Here is a 25,336-nt window from a genome sequence, read left to right on the forward strand (position 1 = left end):
TTAGTATGCAGGGAGCGTGCCATTTGATTCGGATTTAATCCTCCCATTTCCAACACACACTAGTAATTATAAACTAAATACCGCGCTATGAGTGAAAACGTGATTCCAACGCTTTTCAAACATTTGGTATACCTAGGCTTTTTTTGTATCGATAATAAACACTCTATTTACGAGTGTTGAATAATTTACTTCTACATATAATAACTACAAAAAAATGTCGAATATCAAAGGGCACACCCATTAGCGTAGAAAAATAAAGAATAGAAACTGTATTTTATACTGTCTACTTATTGTGTCACTTGCAATAATATGTTACAGTATAATTGGGCTTTATTGAAATATATAAAAAAATCTCTCCCTCTCTATAGTTCGTTGTTTTTAGCATTAGAAAAAGACTACGCGATCTTGACGTGTCTTTTAATTGAAAAACACCTTTGAAAAATAAGTCACGGCAAATATGTAACAATTTTATTATGAATCATATACGAATGATTCACATTATTTTGCTTTCATAAGTAATAGTTACTGATTTTTAAAAAGCGTTTTTCAATTAAAAGACACGTCAAGATCGCGTAGTCTTTTTCTAATGCTAAAAAAAACGAACTATAGAGCTTCTGCAAACCCGCAAGTTTTCAATATTTAACACTTCACAGATCGTGCCAAATTACATTCTAAATCTTACGTTTATGTTGCAAGCCCCTTCACTCAAAATATGCAATAATCACAAAAACATACTGCTTTACTTGACTTCAGCCCAGAGACCAAAATGCATAATACATTTCAGCATTATACAGAAACAGTTTTTGGTCCAAATTGTGCATTATTTAGTTCCTTGTTTTCTGTGTGTATTGCATTTATAAGATTATTTTAGATAAGTATAGAGGTAGGTGGGGCACTTTTAAAATTGTTTTTCTACTCCAGCACTTAAATGTGTCAATTAAATGACTGACAGTGATATCTAAAGCAATGTCATTTGAATGCTTTGTCTATAGGCTCATAAGATGACTGCTAGCAGTCATCTTATGAGTATAATACAACTGCTTTATTTTTTTTAAAGATACAAGTTCCGATCATCTTGATTGAAAGAGGTATGTTTTCATTTACAATAATAACTCTTTTTTTTTTTAAATAATAACTCAATTTTTTTTAAATAATAACGCTTTTTTTTTAATAATAACTCTTTTTTTTTTAATAATAACTTTTTTTTTTTTTTTTTTTGCTGCAGCTGTCATAGAAAAAGTAATGTATGCAACAGCTCATAATTGGTTCTTAAAATTCAAGGGTCTTTTTTTTTTTTTTTTTTTTTTTGCTGCAGCTGTCATAGAAAAAGTAATGTATGCAACAGCTCATAATTGGTTCTTAAAATTCTCGGGTCTTTTTTTACAAAACTCGACTACGTCTCGTTTTGTAACTTCGACCCTTGAATTTTAAGAACCCTTATTATATCACTGTTGCATAAACTACTATTTTCTACACACAGTGAGATTAAATTTCTCAGCGAAGAATATAAATACGCAAAGTGTATCGCTGAAATTGTTTAAATATAAAACATGTCTTTAGATAAGTATGATAAATATAACCGCCAGATTTGTATGGTCCTAAGACAGCCACGGTAATAACATAGCTACCATCGTGCACACTGCTGACTGACAATTCATAACCCTTATTGCATAGACTTAAGGTTCATGGATGGTCAGCGAATATTACTTTTAGTACCGTGTATTACGAGCCTAAAGTATAAAGCTCTTCAATTATGTCACCAGATAATCCGGAAGTATAGTAAAAACAATTGCAGTACAACTGGTTTTGACTTGGAATGAGCTGCAAAAAGGATTATTGGGACTAATGGTAAATAACATCAAAATCATCTCTAGTTTACGAGGTATACGGTTTTATATTTTTATTTTATTTTAGCTAAGCAGTTCCTTTACTGATGTTGTTAAGTTAAATATCTTATTAAGAAATACAAAGAATTTCAATTTCAAATCAATTAGGCTGCGCGATTAGCTCGAACTCGTGAGTGACACCGCTGAATTAGTACTATTTTTAGTGCCCGTAAGGCCCGACCTGAGATGGGAAGCGCTGGTGGCCTAGCGGTAAGAGCGTTCCACTTGCAATCCGGAAATATCATTTGATATTTACCAGTCGCTTTTCGGTGAAGGAAAACATCGTGAGGAAACCGGACTAATCCCAATACGGGCCTAGTTTACCCTCTGGGTTGGAAGGTCTTGGCAGTCGCTTTCGTGAAAACTAGTGCCCGCGCCAATTACTGGGATTAGTTGCCAAGCGGACCCCAGGCTCCCATGAGCCGTGGCAAAATGCCGGGACAACGCGAGGAAGATGATCTAAAAAAAATTTTCAAAATTTAATCTGTTTATTTCATAAAATAAGCATGCATATTTACAAAACTTAACTACTAATCTTAAATTAAAAAGATTGATTGATGATGAAGGCCCGACCTGAGATATTCTTCAATGCATTTTAACCACAGACTTAAATATACCATAGATCAAGCAAATATCACTATTTCTATTGAAACCAAGCGTGCCGACTTTTTACCACCTACTGTGACGTCACACCCGCAATTTAGTGATGGGAAACCCTAACCGATTCAAAGACACCGATGCCCCTCTGCCCCACTACGATTTAACTGTCTTGCTCATACTCATAGATTTTATATCTGCGGTCTCGCTCGCTCATTCCCCGCTCCCCCGCGAACCACGTCAAAAATCACAAATCGATTGTCATGAATGACATCGATTTTCTGACAGACGAATGATAAAGACAGACGAATGATAAAAACAGACAAATGATTTCATTCCCAACTTTTCCCTTCAATGAAACTGGTATTTTCAAAATCTATGACTGGATCATGTGGAAAACAAGAATAATGAAAGTTTTTTTAACACAATAGAAATTTATAACCCTACTAAACGTATAGGCAGACATATAATCGTATGTGGTTAAATTACCCTTCTTTTTAAAGGTGTCGTGTAAAATTAGGACATGATTTTTTTATCAATAACTACTAATAGTTTTGTTTAAATAGTTAATATAATGATATGAATTAATCTGTCCGATAATAATAATAATAATATATAATAAAGTTCTTAACAGTCTTTTGTCAGGAGGCAACAAAGTGCGCGCCTTCAACGCCTGGGTAATGCCCCTACTCACATACTCCTTTGGCATACTAAGGTGGACACAGACCGAGCTGGACGCCCTGGATCGGAGAGTCCGATCACTGCTCACCGCACATCGCATGCTACACCCACGCTCGTCAGTTATGAGATTGTACATCCCACGGAAATGTGGAGGCCGAGGCTTCCTAAACGCCAAGGATCTCCACAACCGCGAGGTGTACAATCTCAGGAATTATTTCCTTAACAACGAGTGTGGGATGCATCGTTATGTGGTGGCAGTAGACAGGAACCTCACGCCGCTCTCCTTGGCAAACGAGAACTGGCGCAAACCTGTGGTACTAAGTACTGCGGATCGCAAGGCGGCATGGGAGAGTAAGGTGCTACACGGGCGGTTCTACAAGGCCCTCACGGGACCCGATGTGGACGTGCTCGCGTCGGTGAACTGGTTACGATTCGGGGACCTCTTCGGAGAAACCGAGGGTTTTGCCTGTGCAATTGCGGACGAAGTAATGATGACGAACAACTATCGGAAATATATCCTGAAGGACGGTACGGTCGACATTTGTCGGGCATGCCGCCGTCCCGGAGAGTCACTCAGGCATATTATTTCCGGTTGCTCTCATCTTGCTAACGGCGAGTACTTGCACAGACATAATCTCGTAGCCAGGATTATTCACCAGCAGCTTGCTCTTCTATACGGCCTTGTGGACCGCGAAGTACCGTACTACAAGTATTCACCTGCGCCAGTTCTCGAGAATGGTCGTGCCACGCTCTATTGGGATCGATCTATCATCACTGACAGGACTATTGTAGCCAATAAGCCTGACATTGTGATAATTGATCGATCGCAACGCCGGGCCGTGCTCGTTGACATCACCATCCCCCATGACGAGAATCTCGTGAAAGCCGAGAAGGACAAGTCCAGTAAGTACCTAGACTTGGCTCACGAGATAACCGCCATGTGGGATGTTGATTCGACGATCATTGTCCCGATAGTTGTTTCAGCGAATGGTCTAATAGCGAAGAGTCTCGACCAACATCTTGAGAGACTCTCGCTAGGTGGTTGGGTCAAGGGCCAGATGCAGAAGGCGGTGATCTTGGACACGGCGCGGATAGTCCGCCGGTTCCTCTCTCTGTGGCCCTGACCACCGGCAGCTTGGGCCTTGCCCCGCTGCTGGCGGCACCCTAGGTTAGGTTTTTTTTTATAATATGTGTATAATATTTTTATACTGTTTTTGTAAGTGTTTTTATATTTTAATTTTATATCCATATTGTAATAAAACCTAACTTAAGACGAAAAATGAATAAAGAAAAATATATAATAAAAAATATAATTAATCTGTCCGATATCGATTAAAATCTATTATAAGAAGCGATCGGTAGAACGAACAACACTAGTCGCTAAATTTGACGGACGAATGATAAACGGCCTGTACCACGAAGTCGAAGCGATGCGCGACAGTATTGCTAGTTCCGATATTCATCGTCTCTTAACTCACAACGTCAGATCAAACGCTCAAAGCAAACGCGCAATGTAATGTAAATATAGTTTTGTAACGTTAATCTATAGTTAGGTAGGTATATTATTGGAATCACAACTTGGAATACTTAAAAAATTGTTTTAAAATGAATTTACGCATAATATCATTTTAAAATTACTTACCTGTGATAGGAAATATGTCCTTGCCCTTGGGTGCTTGCAATTTTTGGGCTGTTGCAGTTGATTATCACGCAACGAGGCATTTTTTAATTTTTTACGGAATACCGGCTGCAACAACTGGCGCGCGTGGAATGTCAATAGCGACGGCCAACCTCGACGCTTGGTCGGGGTTCGGACACGCAAAGTAGATGCATTTGCGTCATCTAGGTATATTTAAGTCTGTGATTTTAACCTTTGCTCATAGAAATGTGAATCAGTCTGTACGTGATACCAACTGTTTTAATTCTATAGATCGTAAACATATAACATAAAATATATTTAAAGTAAATTACTTAATTAAATATATCAACTTAAGGCTCACCAACATAGAAAAATGGAATTTGGTTATCTGCCTCTCTATCGCTCTTGCATATTCAACCGACGACACTTATCTTCAGATTCCGATCTAAATGCCCTACGGAATCTTTCACCAAGCTACCAGGGTATTATAACTTGGCGAGCGTCCAGTCGACGTGGGAATTAATAATCCCACTGGATCCTGAGTGGCTCAAACAAATGGGTTGCTAACTAAATCCGATACAATGCGGTGCCAACAATTCGGACGGTTTCACTAATCAATGCAGTTTTATGCAGATATATTAATATGTACAATGCGAATTGCCAAAGGCTTTTAACTTGTAAGCGAATATAGTCAAAGAGATATGATTTATATCCAGCTGCAAAAGTACATGGCCGGAAGATAGAAAATTGGTGTTAATTGTAATGGACGTTTTTCTCCGATGGTGTAAAGGCAGCATTAGGGTCGCGAACCGTCAAGGAACATAAATCATTCACGAGCCAAATGAGCCGCCCTGATCCTAATGTTTATGTTAAAACACGCTTGAACGATTGCACCAGATAAAACGTCAACTCGAATGATCAGTCAGAATTACTAGGAGATTTTCTCTACACTCGTGTGTTTACGAAGGTTGGTAACTATAAGTGGGTCAAACACAAAACTGTGTTCGCGTCTTTCCTGTAGACATACACAAAATTTAAGGTTAATTCTCTTATTTAAAACTTATCCACAAGAAAAGGTACTCCTTTCATTTGGAAAAGTATGATCCAACCAGTTCTGAACAAGTTTTCTGGCCTTGAAACTTCTTAACACAGACATATAATACATAAATAACCTGAATAATGATGAGACAGAATGCCTCTATTTTACTCCCTCAAAGCATCGAAGCTATATATGTATAACGGGCCACTGAAAATCATGAATCAAATCCACTCTCTCCCATTATTCTTTCGACTTGTATGAGGGAAACGCCCAGTCAAAATAAAGAGCCTCTAGAGAGCAGTGCCGCAGTAGATTTAGCAGAATCGGTAAGTAAGATTAGGGTGCTTTCGTGATTTAAACGAACAAACATTTCTTCAACCAGAAACATCGCATCTATCACTGGTCTCTACCAGTGATAGATGCGATGTTTCTGGTGGCATAGGAGGAGTTTTGGCCGAAGGGTGTCAAGTTTCGGCGGTTTCGTGGCCGACTTCCTGACCCTGACACAGCGGGGTTGCGAAATGCATCGTAGCGTGTGTTTTTAGTTTATAATATATATTGTACAATATGTATGCTAGTTCTAATGTATTTATCTATGGCCCAATAGTTGCTTGATAATAAAGATTTTTCATTTCATTTCATATCCCAAATTCAGATCAAATCTATAACCTGTTATTACACGCTTCCAGGAGCGAAACAGCGAGTATTAAAACAATTTTAATACATGGGGGGATTAAGGATTAGCAATTTTTTAATTTTTAATAACAATGTAGGTACATATTATATTTAATAATTAAGTAATTCAATGTTCGATACAATAATTATTGTAAACAAACAATAAATAAACAAGCAACATCAACTTATAACGTGATCTTATTGTTTCAAATAAAACCACTGTGCTATCGCAAGGGATCGGAATAAAATATGAGTATGAATTGTCGGATATTTCGCTAAATGGTCTCGCAAACTTGTGATACGAGCGTTTTGTTTGGAGTTGTTTCGGCATCGCTATCTATGTTATTCATGACTTTCGTGATATCTATGTTTCAGTGAAATATAAAGGAGTTTTAACACTAGTTTGTGATAATAGTTATGGGCAAAATGTAACTTTGATTCCGACTTGATTCCAAGACCACGGGTACACGGGGGACAATAGTACCATCAGCATCGGTATTTTGATTAGGTGTATCATCATTATCGTCATAATCTGGTAGAGAATGCCTCATGGCATTAAGTTCGCCTTTTGTTCATTAAGTTGTTCTTTTGTGCAATAAAGTTTAAATAACAACACAACACAACATAACATTATATTGTAATAGTTGTTTGTTATCCCTAAAATGAATAAAATAAATAAATAAATAATCATCATCTCCTAGCAGTTTCGGTCCACAGAAAGTGCGTTCTACGCGCTCTCTGGTGACTTATTTAGGTATGTATGAACACTACCTAAGTTCCAGTTGTACCCAAAAACTGTAAAAATCTTTAAATTCTGAATAATTACCTAGTATCATTTCCTAAAAACTCATATGAGCTTCTAACAGGCGTAACAGACACTGACAGATCAGTATCATATCGCAAACAGATCGAATAACTAAAATTCGAATACGCCTGTAACTTATTGCGTGAAAATAATAAACTTGTAAATAATAAGTATAATATTATGAACGGGTTCCAGTAGGCGTTCTACATGACATTAAAGCTCTCCAAGGGGCCTCTACGTGTTGGATCTATATCCCCACGCAAGCCTACCAAAAGACCGGGATTTATAGGCCCCTGAAATCGAAGGAGTATAATAACACAAATAACTTTATAGTAATTACTCTTAAAATTAAATTCCAGTTAGTAGCTGACTTAACCCTCCCACCGCCCGGTAATTAAGACCAAATGCGAGTGGGAAGCAATTTAAACAGTTACTCGTTTTAAAATATTGAATGAAACGTCAGAGGCAGGCGCACCCTGAAATAGCATGAAATGGAAAATGCAAGTTTTCTTTGCGATCTCTGACTTTTTTATTTATTTTTTTTATTTATTTATTTACTCAATAAAAAAATACACAGCAATACATTACACATCTTCTTTCGCCAAACTGTATGACAGTTTGTTGGCGAACGGTAGCACTCAACAATCTTCCTTAATCTACTGTGTAAGGTATTAAGTAGGTACTATCGGCAATACACTTACCTGACCAGTCGTTAGGCTTTGTCTCGGTGCAGTAAGGTTCAAAACCGGTCAGAGAACTGTGACGCCGATGGAATGTTTGTTAACAGGTAACATACTTAAATACAATCTTATTTCTAGTACTATGCTATATTATATAATAATATGTTTATTCTAAAGAAATTTAACAATTAGGAGCTAGTATCAGGTACCTATGTTGCACTTGATAGCATTATAGGTAAAGTAAGCATTATAGGTTCATACAGACTTATTCAATCAGAATCTTATTATCCAGAACATTACGTCGATAATTGAATGAAATAACTTAAGAACGAAAAACAAGTTAACACCACGTTAATCTGCTTTTGTGTAATTGTCTTACTGACAATTACTGACATTGTTGTCATTTTTTTCTAGCATCTGAATTAATAGTTATAATCTTATAATACTTATATTTGCAAGTATACGTACAGTGAACGTGAAAGTTATAATAAAAAAAATGTTGAAGGGCTAGATCCAAAATGATCTTTATTGTTATGAGAATGCTACGATATGCATGTTCAGGACATTTTGAACACATCACCCGCTTACCTACTTCTGCGGCTAACTGTACAGATAGCCGATATCCAATGACAGCTCTAATGCCGTCCCTTTACCTTTACCAACCTTTCCAATAGAACAAATCGTTCCGATACAGATATTTAGGGCTCGATTCTGATTTTGAAATAGGCATCTACTAGATATCTTTTAGACATCACCAAGATACGATAACAATATTTTTAAGATATAACCTGTAAAATTTTACATTACCGCGATTCTGGAGATACTCTTGAACGATTTTCACAATGTTTAAAACGTCTCGTTATGTATTTTTAGGTCTCAAAACGATTTTGAAACGATCTTAATACGATAATTTAACGTAAAAGTGACATTCGTTGCCCGAATTGAGCTGCAAAAGATATCTAGTTAAAATCCAAACTAGTTGGTATCTAGTACATATCGTATCGTTCTCTTCTCTAGAAGTATTTTTTTTCACTTATAGGTAAATAAATACTTGTAAACACGGACTTATTTTTTTGTAATGTAATGTATCGATTTAGATTTGAAATAAAAGGCTTTTTATTTTTATTGATATGAGAACATTTTTGAATATTTTACATAATTTTACCATCATCATTAGCGACCTGGGGCCCGTTTCTCCAAAGCTTGTAACTTGTAATACAAGTGGAAGTCCCTTACTAACAAAAGCTGTCAAAAAGTGACATCCGCTTGTATTACAAGGTACAAGCTTTTGAGAAACGGGCCCCATGCTACGCTCCATCTGGTGTTAAGTAATCTGTGGCATCAACGTACATACTCCGAAGGTCGCCTGTCCTATTTTGTATCCTTGGATTGTTTATGATGATCTCCAGTGTTCCGTTATTGATTTATTTCCCGAAACCTATTTACGATTTCTGGAAAGGAAGGCTGTTGCGATGCGGGTTTTATACTTTTTTGCGTTTAGGTATTTGGTTTTCTGTAAAGTTACTGGTTTCTTCTTATGTGTAGGTACAACATAACAAGACAGACTCAGTTTTCAGTTTTACCGGGAAAAATATTTCTTTAGGTCTAAATAAGTAGTACTAAACTGGCAATAATTATTTATTTAGATTCTCAAGGTAAGTTGTTGCTTGTTGCGAAGTAAAAACATTCTACATGTTTTTTTTTCTTAGCCCGTTATAGTGTCCCACTGCTGGGGAAAGGCCTCTCCCGTTAATTTCCACAACTCCAGCTTTTTATGCCAGTTACTGATGTTCTACTTATACAGTCAGCAGCAATAGTTGTTAAGCGGGCGAGGTGTTCAAAATGATCTTGACGCGACTTTATTGTTAAGAGAATAAGAGCGCGTCAAGGTAATTTTGAACACCTCGCCCGCTTAGCTACTTCTGCTGCTGACTGTACCTTTAAAACACCAACGACAAATGAAATGACACTGGTTTAGCGACATAATTGGTTTGACGTTATGTTGATGTGACAATTTTATAGTACAGTCAAGTGTAAAAAAAAATATGGGTGAAGACAACTTATTAGAAAATATAGATGGTCAACCAAATCTTGTCAGTAGAAAAAGGCGCGAAATTCAAATTTGCTATGGGACGATATCCCTTCGCGCCTAGATTTTTCAAATTTGCCGCCTTTTTCTACTGACAAGATTTGCTTGACCAGCTATATGTCCCATAGTTCTTAATTCGCATATTTTTGAGATGATTTGTCCACCCATATTTTTACACTTGACTGTACAACAACTGGAGATGTTGACAACGGTCCATTATTTTTTATTCCCTTCGTCTTTTTTCCCTTCCTTTTTAATAATTGTAATTATATTCAAGCTTAAACTCAAATTACACGACGCTACTCTCTGATAAATCAAATTCACCAATGTTAGTTGAATATCCGCGAAGCAGAACTCAAACTGGCAACAAACTAGCCTAATGTTCGAGTTAGCCCATCGAGTAATTTATACAGGATGCTGTAGTTTGAGGATTTTATCTTATTTACACGAAAGTTTCGAATGCTATTAAGATGGGACGGCCCGTTAAGAGGAAAGTAGAAGACCGCTTCTTTGACACGTACCTAATACCTAATATGTGTCAAAAAAGTCTACTTTCAAAAAATATTATAAAACCAATGAATTCAAATGTCGTCACACGAAGTCCCGTGTGCCGGAGTATAATAATGTCTATCATGGAATAATACGTTAACGTCACGATCTCACTTTGGCGGCATTCCCCATTGAATCTTGCTTACTGTATTTATTATATTTCTTTAGCTCTGTGAGTGATAACAAATCAAGAACAGTTTTTTAACGTCCAATGTCGTTCCTCGTCGTGACTTATCATATATACAAGTTTCAGTCTTGTTAAATACAATATTTAATCAAAAGTTGCAAATATTATGAAACCGAATAGTAATTGTTGGTAATGAATTCGACATAATTTAATGGTTTTACTTCGAATCCTATTTGGAAACTGAAAGAGCCCTTGGTCCGAGCGTCACAGAGCGGGGTTTGTGGTCACGGCTCACCACAGAAAAGGCTACATTGACCGCCTGTTCGCTGGGTACGTTTGCACATTTGGAAGTTTGTTTGATGTAGCGCTTTTAGGCAACATGCGTTCTAAGCGCGTATACCTAAGCGTAAAAGCGTGCGTCAATTGTACTTTCCAACATGCGCTTATAAGCATCTATTTACTAGCGAGAACATAATTACAAGATACAAGATATTTATTCATAAACAATGTTTTGTGTCAGCTATCAATAAGTGGATGTTGGCACGATAATGTAATATGTGGTATCTGTAATAAGTAAGTGTGGTTTATAAGTAGGTATACTTTCGTATGCCTTCTGATATTTGTGTGAGTTTGGTTCGGGCGTTAGAAAGCGGACGTTGCGGTCAAAGGCTCACCGCAGAGACCGCTGATGACTGCATGGGGCTATGTGCTTGTAGCTTTGTTTCGCAAATCTCTGTGACGTGTTTATTAAGTCGTTTTAGCTACAGTTAGAGATGCATTCTTGCTATAAAATAAGCCTTGCCTTGTTCAATGGAATCTACGATAAATGATAGGAATTTTATATAGGTACCCAGCCTTTCTAGGTACACAGCTTAGGTACCTATATAGAATTCCTATCATTTATCGTAGGTAAAAGTGGTTAAAGGATTATTTAATACATTGCCGCACTGAATTTTTATCACGACGTGTTGTTATATATATATATTAAGTGTGTGGTCTCCGGTGCAATATGTACCAACTACGAGCAGTATTGACCTACATAATATGATATTGGCCTAGACGTTTGTATTGTTAGTAGCATAATATATTGTGTGTTGAGGGTATTGTAGACATGTGTAATCGTTTGGTAAACAAAAGGAATCGATTTGGAGTTATAGTTGCAAATACATGGTTGGTTACGAATGCATTCATGAACTAGTGAATCAAAATCTGATTAACATCACTTAGGATGCCACAGCAGCGTTAGGATCCAGGCAGAATATGCAGACCATATTACCGGGTGTAGCCTGTAATACGAGCAAAAAATTTAACTGTGGGCTATACTCCTCAAACTGACCAACATTTGTTCAGCGACTTTTAAAAATAATGAACACTTAAGTATTCGTATTTTTCATTAAAAATAAATAATTATCTTCAATGTACGCCAATATCATTGTCACGCCTTAAACTTAACAAAATTCGCAATACATTGCGTCTTAAAAAACTTAAGTGTATGTAAAATCGAAACACAAGTTATTTTTAAAAGCCAGTTGGTCAATTTGATGAGTACACCCGACAGTTTAATTTTTGGCCACACGTGTGTAAAAATATGCTTAACTTGAAACACCCCTTACTTAATATTTAGCGTCACGATAAGACCTTAAGATATGAACGAAACTCTTAGTGAAAATTCGCACTATCTATAAAACATTTTATTCCACTTTCAAGTTAGCGTTCAAAGCGGCTTATTTTCATTGATCGCGCTTGCGGTAAATTGGAGCTGTCTTCACACGGGTCTCTCATAGGTCTAGCTTATGTTAGAAGTATCAATATACTGAATTAAAATCCAAAGATTTTCTGAAATGATTCACGTCTAGGTGAGATGAGAAAAAACATTAAATAACATTGTATCAAACTTAGCGCTTGTTCAAATTTTGTTTACAAGCCTCATTTATATGAAAACTTATGTTTTATAAAATGAAACTATTTATTATTAGGTACATTTTTTTTGCCTCTGCTTGCATAAAAGTTATAAAAAATTACTTATTTTCCTAGGAATTAATTTCCAAAATTATTTCTCATTCCAGTTTTAGAATATTTGAAAATTATAAGTCTAAAATTTCGAAGTCATATCTTCAATGATTTAGGTTGTGCGTTACCTTTCAATACATTTTTAGTGCGATAGTTTTAATTATTATTAACATTAAGTAGCATCGAGTATACAGGGTGCCCAGTAATTAATGGATAACCTTCTAACCACCGACAGGGCACCTTAGGCTGGTCCAGAAAATGCACTTATAGTTCTAGTAAAAGTTTCGTGGTTTCCGAGATAATCGCACTTTTCTAAATTTGAAGTATGGTGCTATCTATTAAAAAAGATAGAAAAGTTCGATTATCTCGAACGCCACGAAACTTTTACTAGACCTATAAGAGCATTTTCTGGACCAGCCTAAGGTGCCCTGTTGGTGGTTAGATGGTTATCCATTAATTACTGGGCACCCTATATGTAAGAGTATTTTTAACTTGACAGCGAGTATCTGTGTTTGGTAATACCTATCAAGTATTGATGGGATAATAAAACTAGAGTAATGGAGTCGCCTCTAGTGATTTCAGGGTTTATTCAACAATAAAAATGTGCTAAAATATTACTTGCTGACTTTTATAGATTTAGGCTACGGAACCGCTCGAATGTAGGTATAATTAAAGGTCCAGGACGGGTTATTTTAAATTTAATTTTATAATATTGATGGATGAAATTGTATGTAGATTTTATTTCACTGTTTTGTAATTACCTAATTGCTTATTTACTTCTTAGTTTTTAGGTATGTATTTATCATTAATTTAAAGATAGCAAGCGATCTTGCGACGCAAAAAACTTAGAAAATAATACAGGAGCTAACCTCAGAACCCCATATTAACAGAATTTTCTAACATTTTATTTAATTTTTAATTTTTAACAAGCAGAAACGTCTGCGATCGATGCATCATAACTGGTGAATTTCCAATATGATTTGGAACTCCGGTGGCCGTTCAAGAAGTGTAAAGCTCTTACGGTAGATGTCGCTTGGGTCCCCTTGACCCATATGGTGGAAAGATTTGCTGGCTATGTATGAGGTCTTGGTGGCTCAGATGGCAGAGCGCTGGAGTATCGATCCAGAGGCCGTGAGTTCAAGTCTCACCCAAGACAGTAATTTTTCCACTTTTAAATTTATTTTATTTCATGATATTTAACGGCTCCAGAAATTAGAAAACTAAAACCATTCATCTCCTAATTGAACTATCTCGAGACAATCCCAAGTTGCAAGAGGTATCGACGTCAGCGGCAGGTGACAAATTTCATCCACTTTGTTTCCGCACTTGATAAGGTTAATGGACCGGCCTAGTTGGAGTTGAAGAGTGCCTGAAGACATAATGATCGCTTTATCGGGATTATGACAATTTGGACGTGGTGGTGCGAAAGCTAATATAAAAAAAACAAGTGCGTGTCAGAGTCGCCAACCGAGGGTTCCGTACTTTTTAGTATTTGATGTTATAGCAACAACAGGAATACGTCATCTGTAAAAATTTCAACTGCCTAATAGCTATAACGGTTCACGAAATACAGCCTGCGCTGCGGCCCGTTTCTCAAAAGCTGGTATAACTTGTAATACAAGTGGAAGTCCTTTTCTAACAAAAGCTGTCAAAAAGGGACTTCCACTTGTATTACAAGTTACAAGCTTTTGACAAACGGGCCCCTGGAACGTGTCTATTTCAGTCAGTCTCGGTACAAAAAGTTTTGAGGTTGATTGAAGTAGCATGACAAATACGACGTTTTCCGAGAAAATACGAAGGAAAACAATTATGCACTACATCTGTAAGATACGGAATCAGAACAGCAAAGAAGAATTTAAGTCCATTATTATAAGGTCCGGCACACACGCCGTTAACAAGGGTCGCGTCGTGCCGAGTGTGCCGAGTGCTCTTCTTTGCGCCCGAGTGCTTGCATAACAGGATGGCGCAAGTGATCAAATAAGAGCGGATATGCTTTATTAGTGAGTATTAAGGCTCAAATTAAGTACAAGAATTTATCGAATGTTTAATAATTGGACAGGTAAGTACATTTTAAAACAAACTACTTAAATATATCTAAATAAAATTATGCTATAGTCTTCTAAGCCCCAGAGTAATAATATGCAGTTTTGAATTTGGAACTTGTTGTAGTTTGATTTGAATTTGCCCGTTAAAAGGACATCGGGACATAGAGTTATTACAAAATAGTAACATTCAATAAATAACATTTTTTTGTTTCAATATACTGAAGTATGATAAAGTTAGGAACAACAAGAAATAATTCAGAAATACTATGGTAATATTTGCTACAATACAAGGCGTACTAAGTCCTCTTGGTATTGAACTTTTGCCAGAATGCTACAAGTATGCTTAGTAAAGATTGTGATTTATCAAAATTACATCATTTGGGATAAATTAAACCCGATGCACTTTATTAATTTTTGATTAACTACCTAATCTGATTTTCTAGTCGAACCGTATCAATTAAAACATCATTTATTATCAGGCAACTAATGTCCATTTGCTACATAATTCAATCATTGAGCTCTCATAGAATTTTATCTGTTAAAAATTTGCGGCCCAGTTCAAGGTCACGACCATTTCGTAATTCTCTCCTCTTCTCACTTGGACCGCACAATTAAGAACAAGGCGCACAACTCCAAATTCACCGCACAGATTTAAATCAAGCCCGAACCCAGGACATTTAGTGCAAGCTAGCAAGTACTTGATCATGTAACGGACGTTTCGGGACAGTTACTTGCTCTGTTGCGGCTTCTGGGCTGTTTAATTAGTAAAGGGATAAAGGAGGAGACATTTCTAGTAAGCACATGTACATTTCAAATACCTACTAATTTATACTAAAATTCAATGTTGAAGTGTTCGACTTAGCGCTACTTGCACCATTGCACTAACCCGGGGATAACCGGTTAAACCTGGATTTACGATGGTTACCAGTACAATTTGACACTGGGTTAACGGTTTAACCTGCTAAGTCTGGGTAAGTGGGATGGTGCAAGTGGCGCTTAGTCTTTTGAACGATACCTATATCTCATGTTCAAAGATGTCACTCATATCACTCATATGGCAAAATCAAAGGGCGTGAGCGAGGCAATTGCAACTTGAAATCTGACCTTTCAAGGTTAAGTTGGTAGCGTACGTCATAACACTTAAGGTGACATTACAATGGCAACTGTAGCTGCATTACTGCCACGGTCACTCTCAATTAATTGCTAAATTAAGTGACAGATTGCCATCCAAGGTCGAACATCTACGCCAAACCGAGAACAAGATGGAAGGATGTAGTGCTAAAGGCTTGGAGGATATAATCAAACGGAGACGCCATGTCTGTAATTTTCTGTACAAAACAGTCTGCCGATTTTTGCGGGGGAGGGGAACGTCAAATGTATGCGTAACGTAAAAATAGCCATGTCAGATAAACGTCAGTCCATACATTGTGTATGACCGTTGGCCGCCTATTTTCGACAGAGGGGAAAGCCTGTTAATGGCTACTCCGTTTAGTTGTATCCTCCAAGGCTAAAGGACATGAGTGAGTGCAAGTTATTCGAGGACGATATCGTGGACAGGGCGAAGTGGAGAAGGTTAAGCAGGAAAGCTGACCCTATCACCATGTGGGATGAATAGCTAGGAAGAGAGAGAGAGAGAGAGAGAGAGAGAGAGAGAGAGAGAGAGAGAGAGAGATTGAACATTCTAATCGCGGCCGTAGTGCAGCTATTACGTACGTCAATATTGACGAGCTGAGTTTAAGTTGTGTTACCTACACACCATAGCATATCGATCCACCTCTTTATTAGGGAACTCAATAAAACACATATGTGGCTTTCTATCAGAGAAGGGTCCGGGTATGCTTGATGCAGGCATCAACTCGTCACACCAAAATTTTGTTCTAACCGGTCACACCGCCAATACACGTGAAACCCCGTTTTCAAAGTATTAATAAAATTTTGTTTTTTTTTTAACCGTAATACATTTTTTTGTTCTTACAGAGGAAGCGCTGGTGGCCTAGCGGTAAGAGCGTGCGACTTGCAATCCGGAGGTCGCGGGTTTGAACCCTGGCTCGTACCAATGAGTTTTTCGGAACTTATGTACGAAATATCATTGGATATTTACCAGTCGCTTTTCGGTGAAGGAAAACATCGTGAGGAAACCGGACTAATCCCAATACGGGCCTAGTTTACCCTCTGGGTTGGAAGGTCAGATGACAGTCGCTTTCGTAAAAACTAGTGCCCACGCCAATTACTGGGACTAGTTGCCAAGCGGACCCCAGGCTCCCATGAGCCGTGGCAAAATGCCGGGACAACGCGAGGAAGATGATGTTCTTACAGAGGTAGGTTAGGATTGATTACTGATTCTTGTACAGGGATATAAGATATTATTATATACATTCTCAGCTACATTCCTTATGCCAAGCACAGATTGAGGACCCTACACTCGAGTGCTTACGTAACACGAGTCTAGACACGGAGAAAACCCGAGGCTTTAGGCGTTACACATGTTTCATTCGCTTGGATCCTGGAATACCTAATACATAGCACTAAGTGGCACTGGTTCTAAGCCGACGAAAACCCAGTCCTATATACAGTCAGCATCAAATATATAAGTATGTAGTGACGGGCAAAGTGGCCAAATATATCGGAACACATCGTTATTACAATGACATCAAAGGTGTGTTACGATATATTTGGCCACTTAGACCGTATCTATCTATTAGATGCCAACTATTACTTTCAAACCAGAGATCATGAATTTGAAACCAGAATCAACCAAGTACTCGCAAATATGTTAAAATATAATTTCACATTTACACCAGTATCTTTGTGACGAAGGAAAACATCGCAAAGAATCCGCACGAATCCCATAAAAGCCTATTTGGATTTGAGGATAAATATAGATTACAAGTTGTTTTCGTAGAAGCTAGTGCTTACAAATTCGATATTTACCTTCCGCATTTATAGTTCAAGAGAACTTGACTTTCCAATAGTATTTCGAAGAATAATCTCCGTTTGTTATTGTTTTAAACTTATAACTAGTAACAAAATATATTTTATCTGTGTTATTTTAAGTAGAAATTCTTCATAATTTATAGTCATAGTATAATTTACTTAATAAAAACTAAACACATTCGTCATTACGAAGTACCATTGTACTAAATTAAAGGAATACCGGTATAAATTGTAAAAACAATACTATACTAAAGTGTTACAAATATTAGTGAAGTGTTGAAAAATATGTCATAACATGGAAGAAAAGGTGACCAAAACCTCCAGTCCTCAGAATCAAATCAGCGTCTTTTGCATTCGCGGCATACTAAATAGGTACTATGGGTATAATAGGTACGAGTAAGTATTAAACTTATTTCTTAGCCATAAAAAAATGAGACGTTATCCATGAAAAGTGACCTTATTATTAACGATGCTCTGATATAAATACAATGCCGCGCGACGCTGTGCGGCGTAAGCGCCATCGACAATAAGGTCCCTTTTCATAGATAATGCCCCAAATAAAGAAATAAAAAGTCTACAGCTTATTCAGCAGATATACTGCCAGTTGATAGCATTCGCTCTCCAAAGCCATTAAATTTCATTTTGGCGGAGAGCCAACTTGTTAAGAATGCATCTTATTGAAAAAAGAGCTTGCATAAAATGGGGATAGAATTTATGATGAGTTTACTAAAGTAGGCTTAGGGCTACGATTTACTTACCAAGTCGTATTAGTGTTATTTAATGTTTATACAAAGTCGTAAGCGATTGAAGTTTAATAAATATAGATATTATGTGTTAATTTTACACAAATAAGCTTAACTGTAAGTGTAAGCTCAATAAAGCTGTGGGTAATATACTTTGTTTTTTTGGCGTTAGATAAAATCTTTACGTATCTTTTTTATTGAAAAACACTTATGAAATATAAGTCACAGTCAGTAAATATGTCACAATTATATAGCAAATTATGAAGATTCTTTTCGGCCCGCAAATCAGCATTCGAACTTTGAGCATTATTTGCAGCACATCATATTTGGACCAATAGCAAGGTAGTTGCAGAATTATGAATATCAAAATGGATCAAACTGACATTTCTATAGTTCTATTTGGAATACTACTGACATGTAAGATATTGAATATTGAATAATTTTACAGTCTAAACTCACTTGTTTAAGTCACTCGCGCGACGTATTTCGGAGAGCCTAGGTCTCCTTCTCAAGCACTAACACCATAAAATTATCCAATGCTAATATGTCTCACAACAGTTTAAATTCGCCGTAAGATATGTTTTTATGAATGACAGTACTACTCGTAGTACTAACTACATAATTGAATGTTCGATCGATGCTCCGTCCCCCTAGTCGTCATCCGGCACCTCTCGACACAGTGGCGCCGTCTAGAGATTGCCACCGTCATCATCGATATCGATGTTCCGTAGTTACCTATCGATAGTTAGCAAAATGTTCAGAAAACGTTTTATTTATGAAAAAAGTTAGATACTCATGACTTTTGGAATTCCGGATATTGTAGATATTGGTTGTAAATTTAAAAAAATTGTGTTAGACGTAGATCTATGTCATATATCACTAGCTTCCACCCGTGACTTTATCTGCGTACCTAGTCGTTAAAAATATTCAACCTTATTTTCAAAAAAACCTTTTTAGCGGAACGGTACATTAGACAAATATAATATTATGTTACCAACTTCAAGTTGAGACATTCAACGGTTTAGGCTGTGCGGTGTCTACTGTCAGAATTATAGATATCCAACCTATTTTGAACGTGAATTGTAACATGTAGATAACGACGATCGGTTCTCATTATTATGCTTACGCAGCCATATTAAATCATGTTAGTTAATTGTGGGTGTTACGTTGCAACTGATTCCTGGAACGTTATATCGGTTGATGCGGCTGATTGATCGTCGATCAACCGGCTTCGCTGTATACGCTACACTGCCTTATTGATTGCTTTACCTCTCAACTGATAGGTGGCCTCAATCGGGGTGATTTAGTCAAATTTGGGTTTTAAATAAGTCTAATAATATCGCTTTTTAGCGATAAGACCGCCTGTTGTTTTCTGTAATGAGGTGTGCAATTAAGAGTATTTGTATTGTATTGTATTTGTAATGATAGATGATGTATGCCAACTGATTTAAGAAGAAGTGAAAGGTAAATGTTTTTTGCACAGTATGATACTATAGTAGTTTATGCAACAGTGATATAATAAGGGTTCTTAAAATTCAAGGGTCGAAGTTACAAAACGAGACGTAGTCGAGTTTTGTAAAAAAAGACCCTAGAATTTTAAGAACCAATTATGAGCTGTTGCATACATTACTTTTTCTATGACAGCTGCAGCAAAAAAAAAAAAAAAAAAGTCGAGTTTTGTAAAAAAAGACCCGAGAATTTTAAGAACCAATTATGAGCTGTTGTATACATTACTTTTTCTATGACAGCTGCAGCAAAAAAAAAAAAAAAAAAAAAAAAAAAAAAAAAAAAAAAAAAAAAAAAAAAAAAAAAAAAAGAGAGAGAGTTATTATTAAAAAAAGAGTTATTATTAAAAAAAAAGAGTTATTATTAAAAAAAAAGAGTTATTATTAAAAAAAAAGAGTTATTATTAAAAAAAAAGAGTTATTATTTAAAAAAAATTGAGTTATTATTTCAAAAAAAAAAAAGAGTTATTATTGTAAATGAAAACATACCTCTTTCAATCAAGATAATCGGAACTTGTATCTTTAAAAAAAATAAAGCAGTTGTATTATACTCATAAGATGACTGCTAGCAGTCATCTTATGAGCCTATAGACAAAGCATTCAAATGACATTGCTTTAGATATCACTGTCAGTCATTTAATTGACACATTTAAGTGCTGGAGTAGAAAAATAATTAAACATGACCTTGAAATCAACCACTATTCTAGCTTTGTAAATTTATAGAAGTTGTGATACGCTGTGATATAAATTCTGTTACTTTTACTATTATACTAAACATGTATGTGTATCACCTACCTATACTAAATATGTATTTTTTTAGATAATAGTGGACACAAAAGTGGTCCTTCTGCCTATTATTTCGTCCTTCTATAGTCGTTAAAAATGTACAAACCCATTTTCGCCTCATTAGAAAAACTTTTTTACTATTTACTATAAATATTTCCGTTTTTATTTCAACGTGTCCCCTCCCTACACCCCTACCACCAGGAAAAACTGAAGTGAAATAATAAATGTTACCACTCGTCGTTAGCTTTATTTGGCGACATTGGATCCAACAGGATCCACATTAATTAGGCGCCGTTATTTAATCATCTTTAACCGAAAAAAACCGACTTCTTAAACTGTTTTAAGAAGTCGGTTTTTGAAATGCTATTACAATTATTTCAGACCATAGTGCATTTTTCAACAATTACCTACAATTATTAGTCCAAAGATGTAAACTAATAAAATTTGAGTCCCTGTATTCTCAAAAAAAGTTCGATAAGTACATGTTACACCTACTCAATTAAGCTAAAACGTTTCTAATAAACAACCAAGTTGTTTATTATGCATTTAATTATACTTCTTTTCATAATTGTTTCTTTATTAAGCATTATTTGCTTTACTGCATTTACTGCTTTCAATTTCTGCTAATGGCGGGCACGGATTGGTTTGATTTCGAATTTTTCTCTTAGAAATTAAAAACAGCTTTGTTAATTAATTCTTTCTGAAAGAGTAATTGAATTTGGCATCCCATTATAACTCGTTTACTAATAATGCCCCATTACGTAGATATGCGTACCTACCGTAAATGACATTGAAAAATTACTTAAGGTCGTTTTGAGCAGTGAGCAGAATAGGTGCAAATAAAACTATTTACTTTTTACGTTTTAGCAAAAATAAATTGCTTCTCGATACTATAGTATTTCCCTTAATTAAGTTACAAATTATATTTATATTCTAAAAAGAATTCAGATAAAAACGATAATTTTTGTTTTAATAAAAATACTATTGGTATTCAATGTATTTTTTCCTTGTTTCAGATGCCGAGTGAAAACGACAAACGGTTGTGCGCAAATAACAAATATATAATGAGATAGTTACATAAGTGCCAAAAGTGAAAAATAAAACTATTTCTCGAAAAGTGTAAATAAAATTTAAAATAATAGGTATAAAAAAAGATTTTAATGCCATTGGAGAAGCATGAAATTGAGCGTGAGCGCGTACCGCGCGCACGCGTCTGCGCACAAGAAGATCCTAACATCGTCGTACCAGCAGCACTACGGGAGCACCGCCGCGCCGCCCATCTGTAACCCGACCAACTTCACGCCTAAGGTACGAATTTTAATTAGTCAAAGTCAAAGTCAAAGTCAAAGTCAAAATATACTTTTTTCATGTAGGCCTAGCAACAAGCACTTATGAATCGTAACATACTTATAAATTATCTTAAGCTAATTATCAGAGCAGTTTATTGATGTTATTATTCCACAATAATATTGGATTATTATACAAATCAAATTTAACACAAATTTAAGAATTTCACAATAGGATCGTCTAACATGAAAAAAAATTGTATAAACAAGACTAGTCTAATATATTTTATATACCATTAACCCTTTGTATAATACAATAAAGACTTTATACGTCTAATATAATGTTTCTAGAATAAAATCTAAATGTCAAATAAATAAACAAAAAACACAAAAGAAGTACATACACCGGAATATCAATTTCCTGATCATTGATCAAATATACCTAATAAATAAATAATCATTTCGAATAACAATTAATCCCACGTTGTTTTATCATTCATGTAGTCTTATGTGGTATAATACGCTTTAGAAATAAGTTTACGCTTTACATAATTTTTAAATTTATTAATAGATAATTCAGTAATATGGTTTGGAAGTTTATTATAAATTATACTACTAACCTACTTTCTCACTTATGATGATGATGATGATGCATTCCTGTTATCCCTTAGTAGGGCTTGCAGAACAATCTTCCATTTGTCGCGATCTTGAGCGTCAACTTCCAGCTCTTTCCAGCCGAGTCCAGTTAAGCCAGCCTCCTTCTCAACTGATCACCTCCATCTAGTACAAGGCCTCCCCGACCGTCTACTGCCAGCCGACTGCCAGCAGAGACCCTGCTTAGACTTATATTGGCACAAAAAAAATGGTGAATTGAAGCTTGAAGTGTAGTTCGGCGTACAAGTAACAAGTAATAGCTAACTAAACTTAGATGTCTTATTTTAAACTTTTATTTTTATTTGCAATGAAACATCGAAAATGTGTAAAATCCAGTACCTAAAAGCACTTTTCATTAAACGCAACAAACACTTTATTGAAACTCTGTTACTAATGAGCAAAAGAATTTGAAGTAAGTTCACTAGAAAGCTTAGAACTTTCACATTGGGTTGCACAGAAATTTAAATACCATACCCATTTGTACTTTTTGAACAAGTTTACATTATTTATGTGTCAATGAAAACCTTTAATTTGAATTTTAAAACAAAAATCAGCTTGAATTTTTTAATACTAAGTATACAAAAAAAAAACAAGACATCAAAATTATATCAGTTTTAAATCAAAATGGTGTCATTCTGTTATCATTCACCCGTGCTATTCGCTCGTTGCTGTATACATACGCGAATGATAGCTAAATTACATCATTTAGATTACAAAATTTACGTTCGAATTAGCCTCCATTAAAAGTATTTTGCAAACGTAACATTTTAATTCAGACACCATTCTAGGTAACGGGCTCTTGCAAAATGCAAGTTGATTAGAAAGCAGCATTAAAGATGCCTGCATTTTATCACAATGTTAGAATAAAACTACGAGCTATTGTAGCAGAAACAAAAGCAGCACGAAATTCTTTTGTTTTGAAGAGAATGCTCAGCATCATTTATATTTTAAGTTGAAATTTGTGAAGTCGGTATTTAAAACGAATTATTTTTTGCACCAATTTCGCGTGGTTTATGAAACAATAAAAACTGCCAATACAAACTTAAAAAAATGCTCTGTTTTATGGATAAAATGGTATTATTTTTACGTGAATTTTATTTATTTGCAATTCAAATGTACTCGTAAACTGACTAAATTCATGCTCCAAACGAGGAATATCGGACTGAAGGTAAACAAACGCACGTGATAAATTCAAGAAAAAGCTTTAAAAAAATAATTAGCCTATCACTATGTAAATCCAAATGGTTGGCTGACCAGGCCAAACTTGCTTCTAAATATTCTATTATTTATATCTGGGCTCACGATATACATCGTCCACACTGTTTATTATTATCATCTGAAGCGATCAGGAGGACTATGTATAAACATTATCCACTATTTTATCTGTTAATTACATTATTCAAAATATTAGTTGTGCAATTAGAGGTACGTGTTATATTTTCTTTTGGCAGACAGGTCAAAGCCTAGCAGAGCTCCATAAACCCGAATGCGGAGTCAAGGTTCTAATAAATCTCCAACGTGCACCGCATGTCCGAATTATTTGCTGAGATGTCCCCTGTCAATCCAAAAGGACATATATCACTCTAAATACCTGCTTACTTTAGACCTTTTTGTAAAAAAACGAGTAAGTGTTCCTTATCGTTGTAAAACGACATTCATTTCTTCAGATTACATATGTTATAGGCTGTTTTGGTAGTGAATTTACGTCCTAGTCAGCCTTTATTGAATTTTCCTCGCATTGTTACGGCGGTGAAGGTTTTTAGTGTGATTTAGGACTCTAGTCATATGCGAAGTCGTAAAAGTCTGTTCAGTTTGGGTATTTGGAACACGTTTGTTTAAAATATCGTAAGCTGCATTAACTTAATTTAGCTAGGATAAAAACAATGTTTGAAACAGCATTAATTTACACAGTTTAAATGCTAATCTATTTTCAGAGACTACTGAGCCGGATAGATATTTTTTAAGCCAGTCAGCATCGATACCATAGATTATAGAACGCTGTGTTTTTTTTATGGGACCACGTTTTTCATTATCAGCATTTTCTAAAACTATGCCGAACGAAAATTTCTGAATGATAATTTCTCGGGTGCTCAGTTCTTCCACAAATCAAACGTGCAAATCCGACCATACCTACTTGTATTTCTATTTATACCTATTTGAATTTCATAATTTTCATAAATATTTAGCTAGTTTCAATTTTGTTCAGAAACAGAAGACGGGACCTAATTGTCTGAGCGAGGCATTACTTCCAGACAGAGCGTAATGGGAAGATGATACTCTTTTTAATGAAAGGCCTAAAGCTGTACAGGCGGATTTAATGGAAAAGCTTTATTGGAGCTCTTGTCTTGTATATGTCGCAGGCATTTTGTAAGAATCCGCCGTTTACAAACGGCGTCGTCATTTTATAAACGTTTCGCCGTTTGAAAATTGCGGCCCGTGAACCTGTCACTTGCGGCCCGCGAGCCTCTCTGGCTATTTTGTATGTAATATTGACAAACGACAATGTCTGATAAAGTCATAAATATTAACAAAGTGCGGCCCGCGTCAACTTCGATAACTACTATGTGGCCCTTGGCTGCTAAAAGGTTGCCGACCGCTGCCTTATG

The 25,336-nt window shown here is 35.9% G+C and overlaps 2 protein-coding genes across 2 annotated transcripts in view; one reads left to right on the top strand and one right to left on the bottom strand.

The window, feature by feature from the left end:
• Positions 1–25,336, top strand: part of LOC134656855 (uncharacterized) — a 494,896-nt gene that overhangs the window by 228,227 nt on the left and 241,333 nt on the right. Inside the window, exon 2 of the mRNA XM_063512379.1 lies at positions 21,807–22,098. Coding sequence (XP_063368449.1) covers positions 21,967–22,098 — 132 coding nt within the window. The 5' untranslated portion in view covers positions 21,807–21,966. The remainder of the gene's footprint in view (positions 1–21,806; positions 22,099–25,336) is intronic.
• LOC134656957 (protein D3-like) overlaps positions 1–25,336 on the bottom strand; it is a 385,106-nt gene that overhangs the window by 48,600 nt on the left and 311,170 nt on the right. The window lies entirely within an intron of this gene.

This window comes from Cydia amplana, chromosome 19 (assembly GCF_948474715.1).
Source record: "Cydia amplana chromosome 19, ilCydAmpl1.1, whole genome shotgun sequence".
Lineage (NCBI taxonomy): Eukaryota > Metazoa > Arthropoda > Insecta > Lepidoptera > Tortricidae > Cydia > Cydia amplana.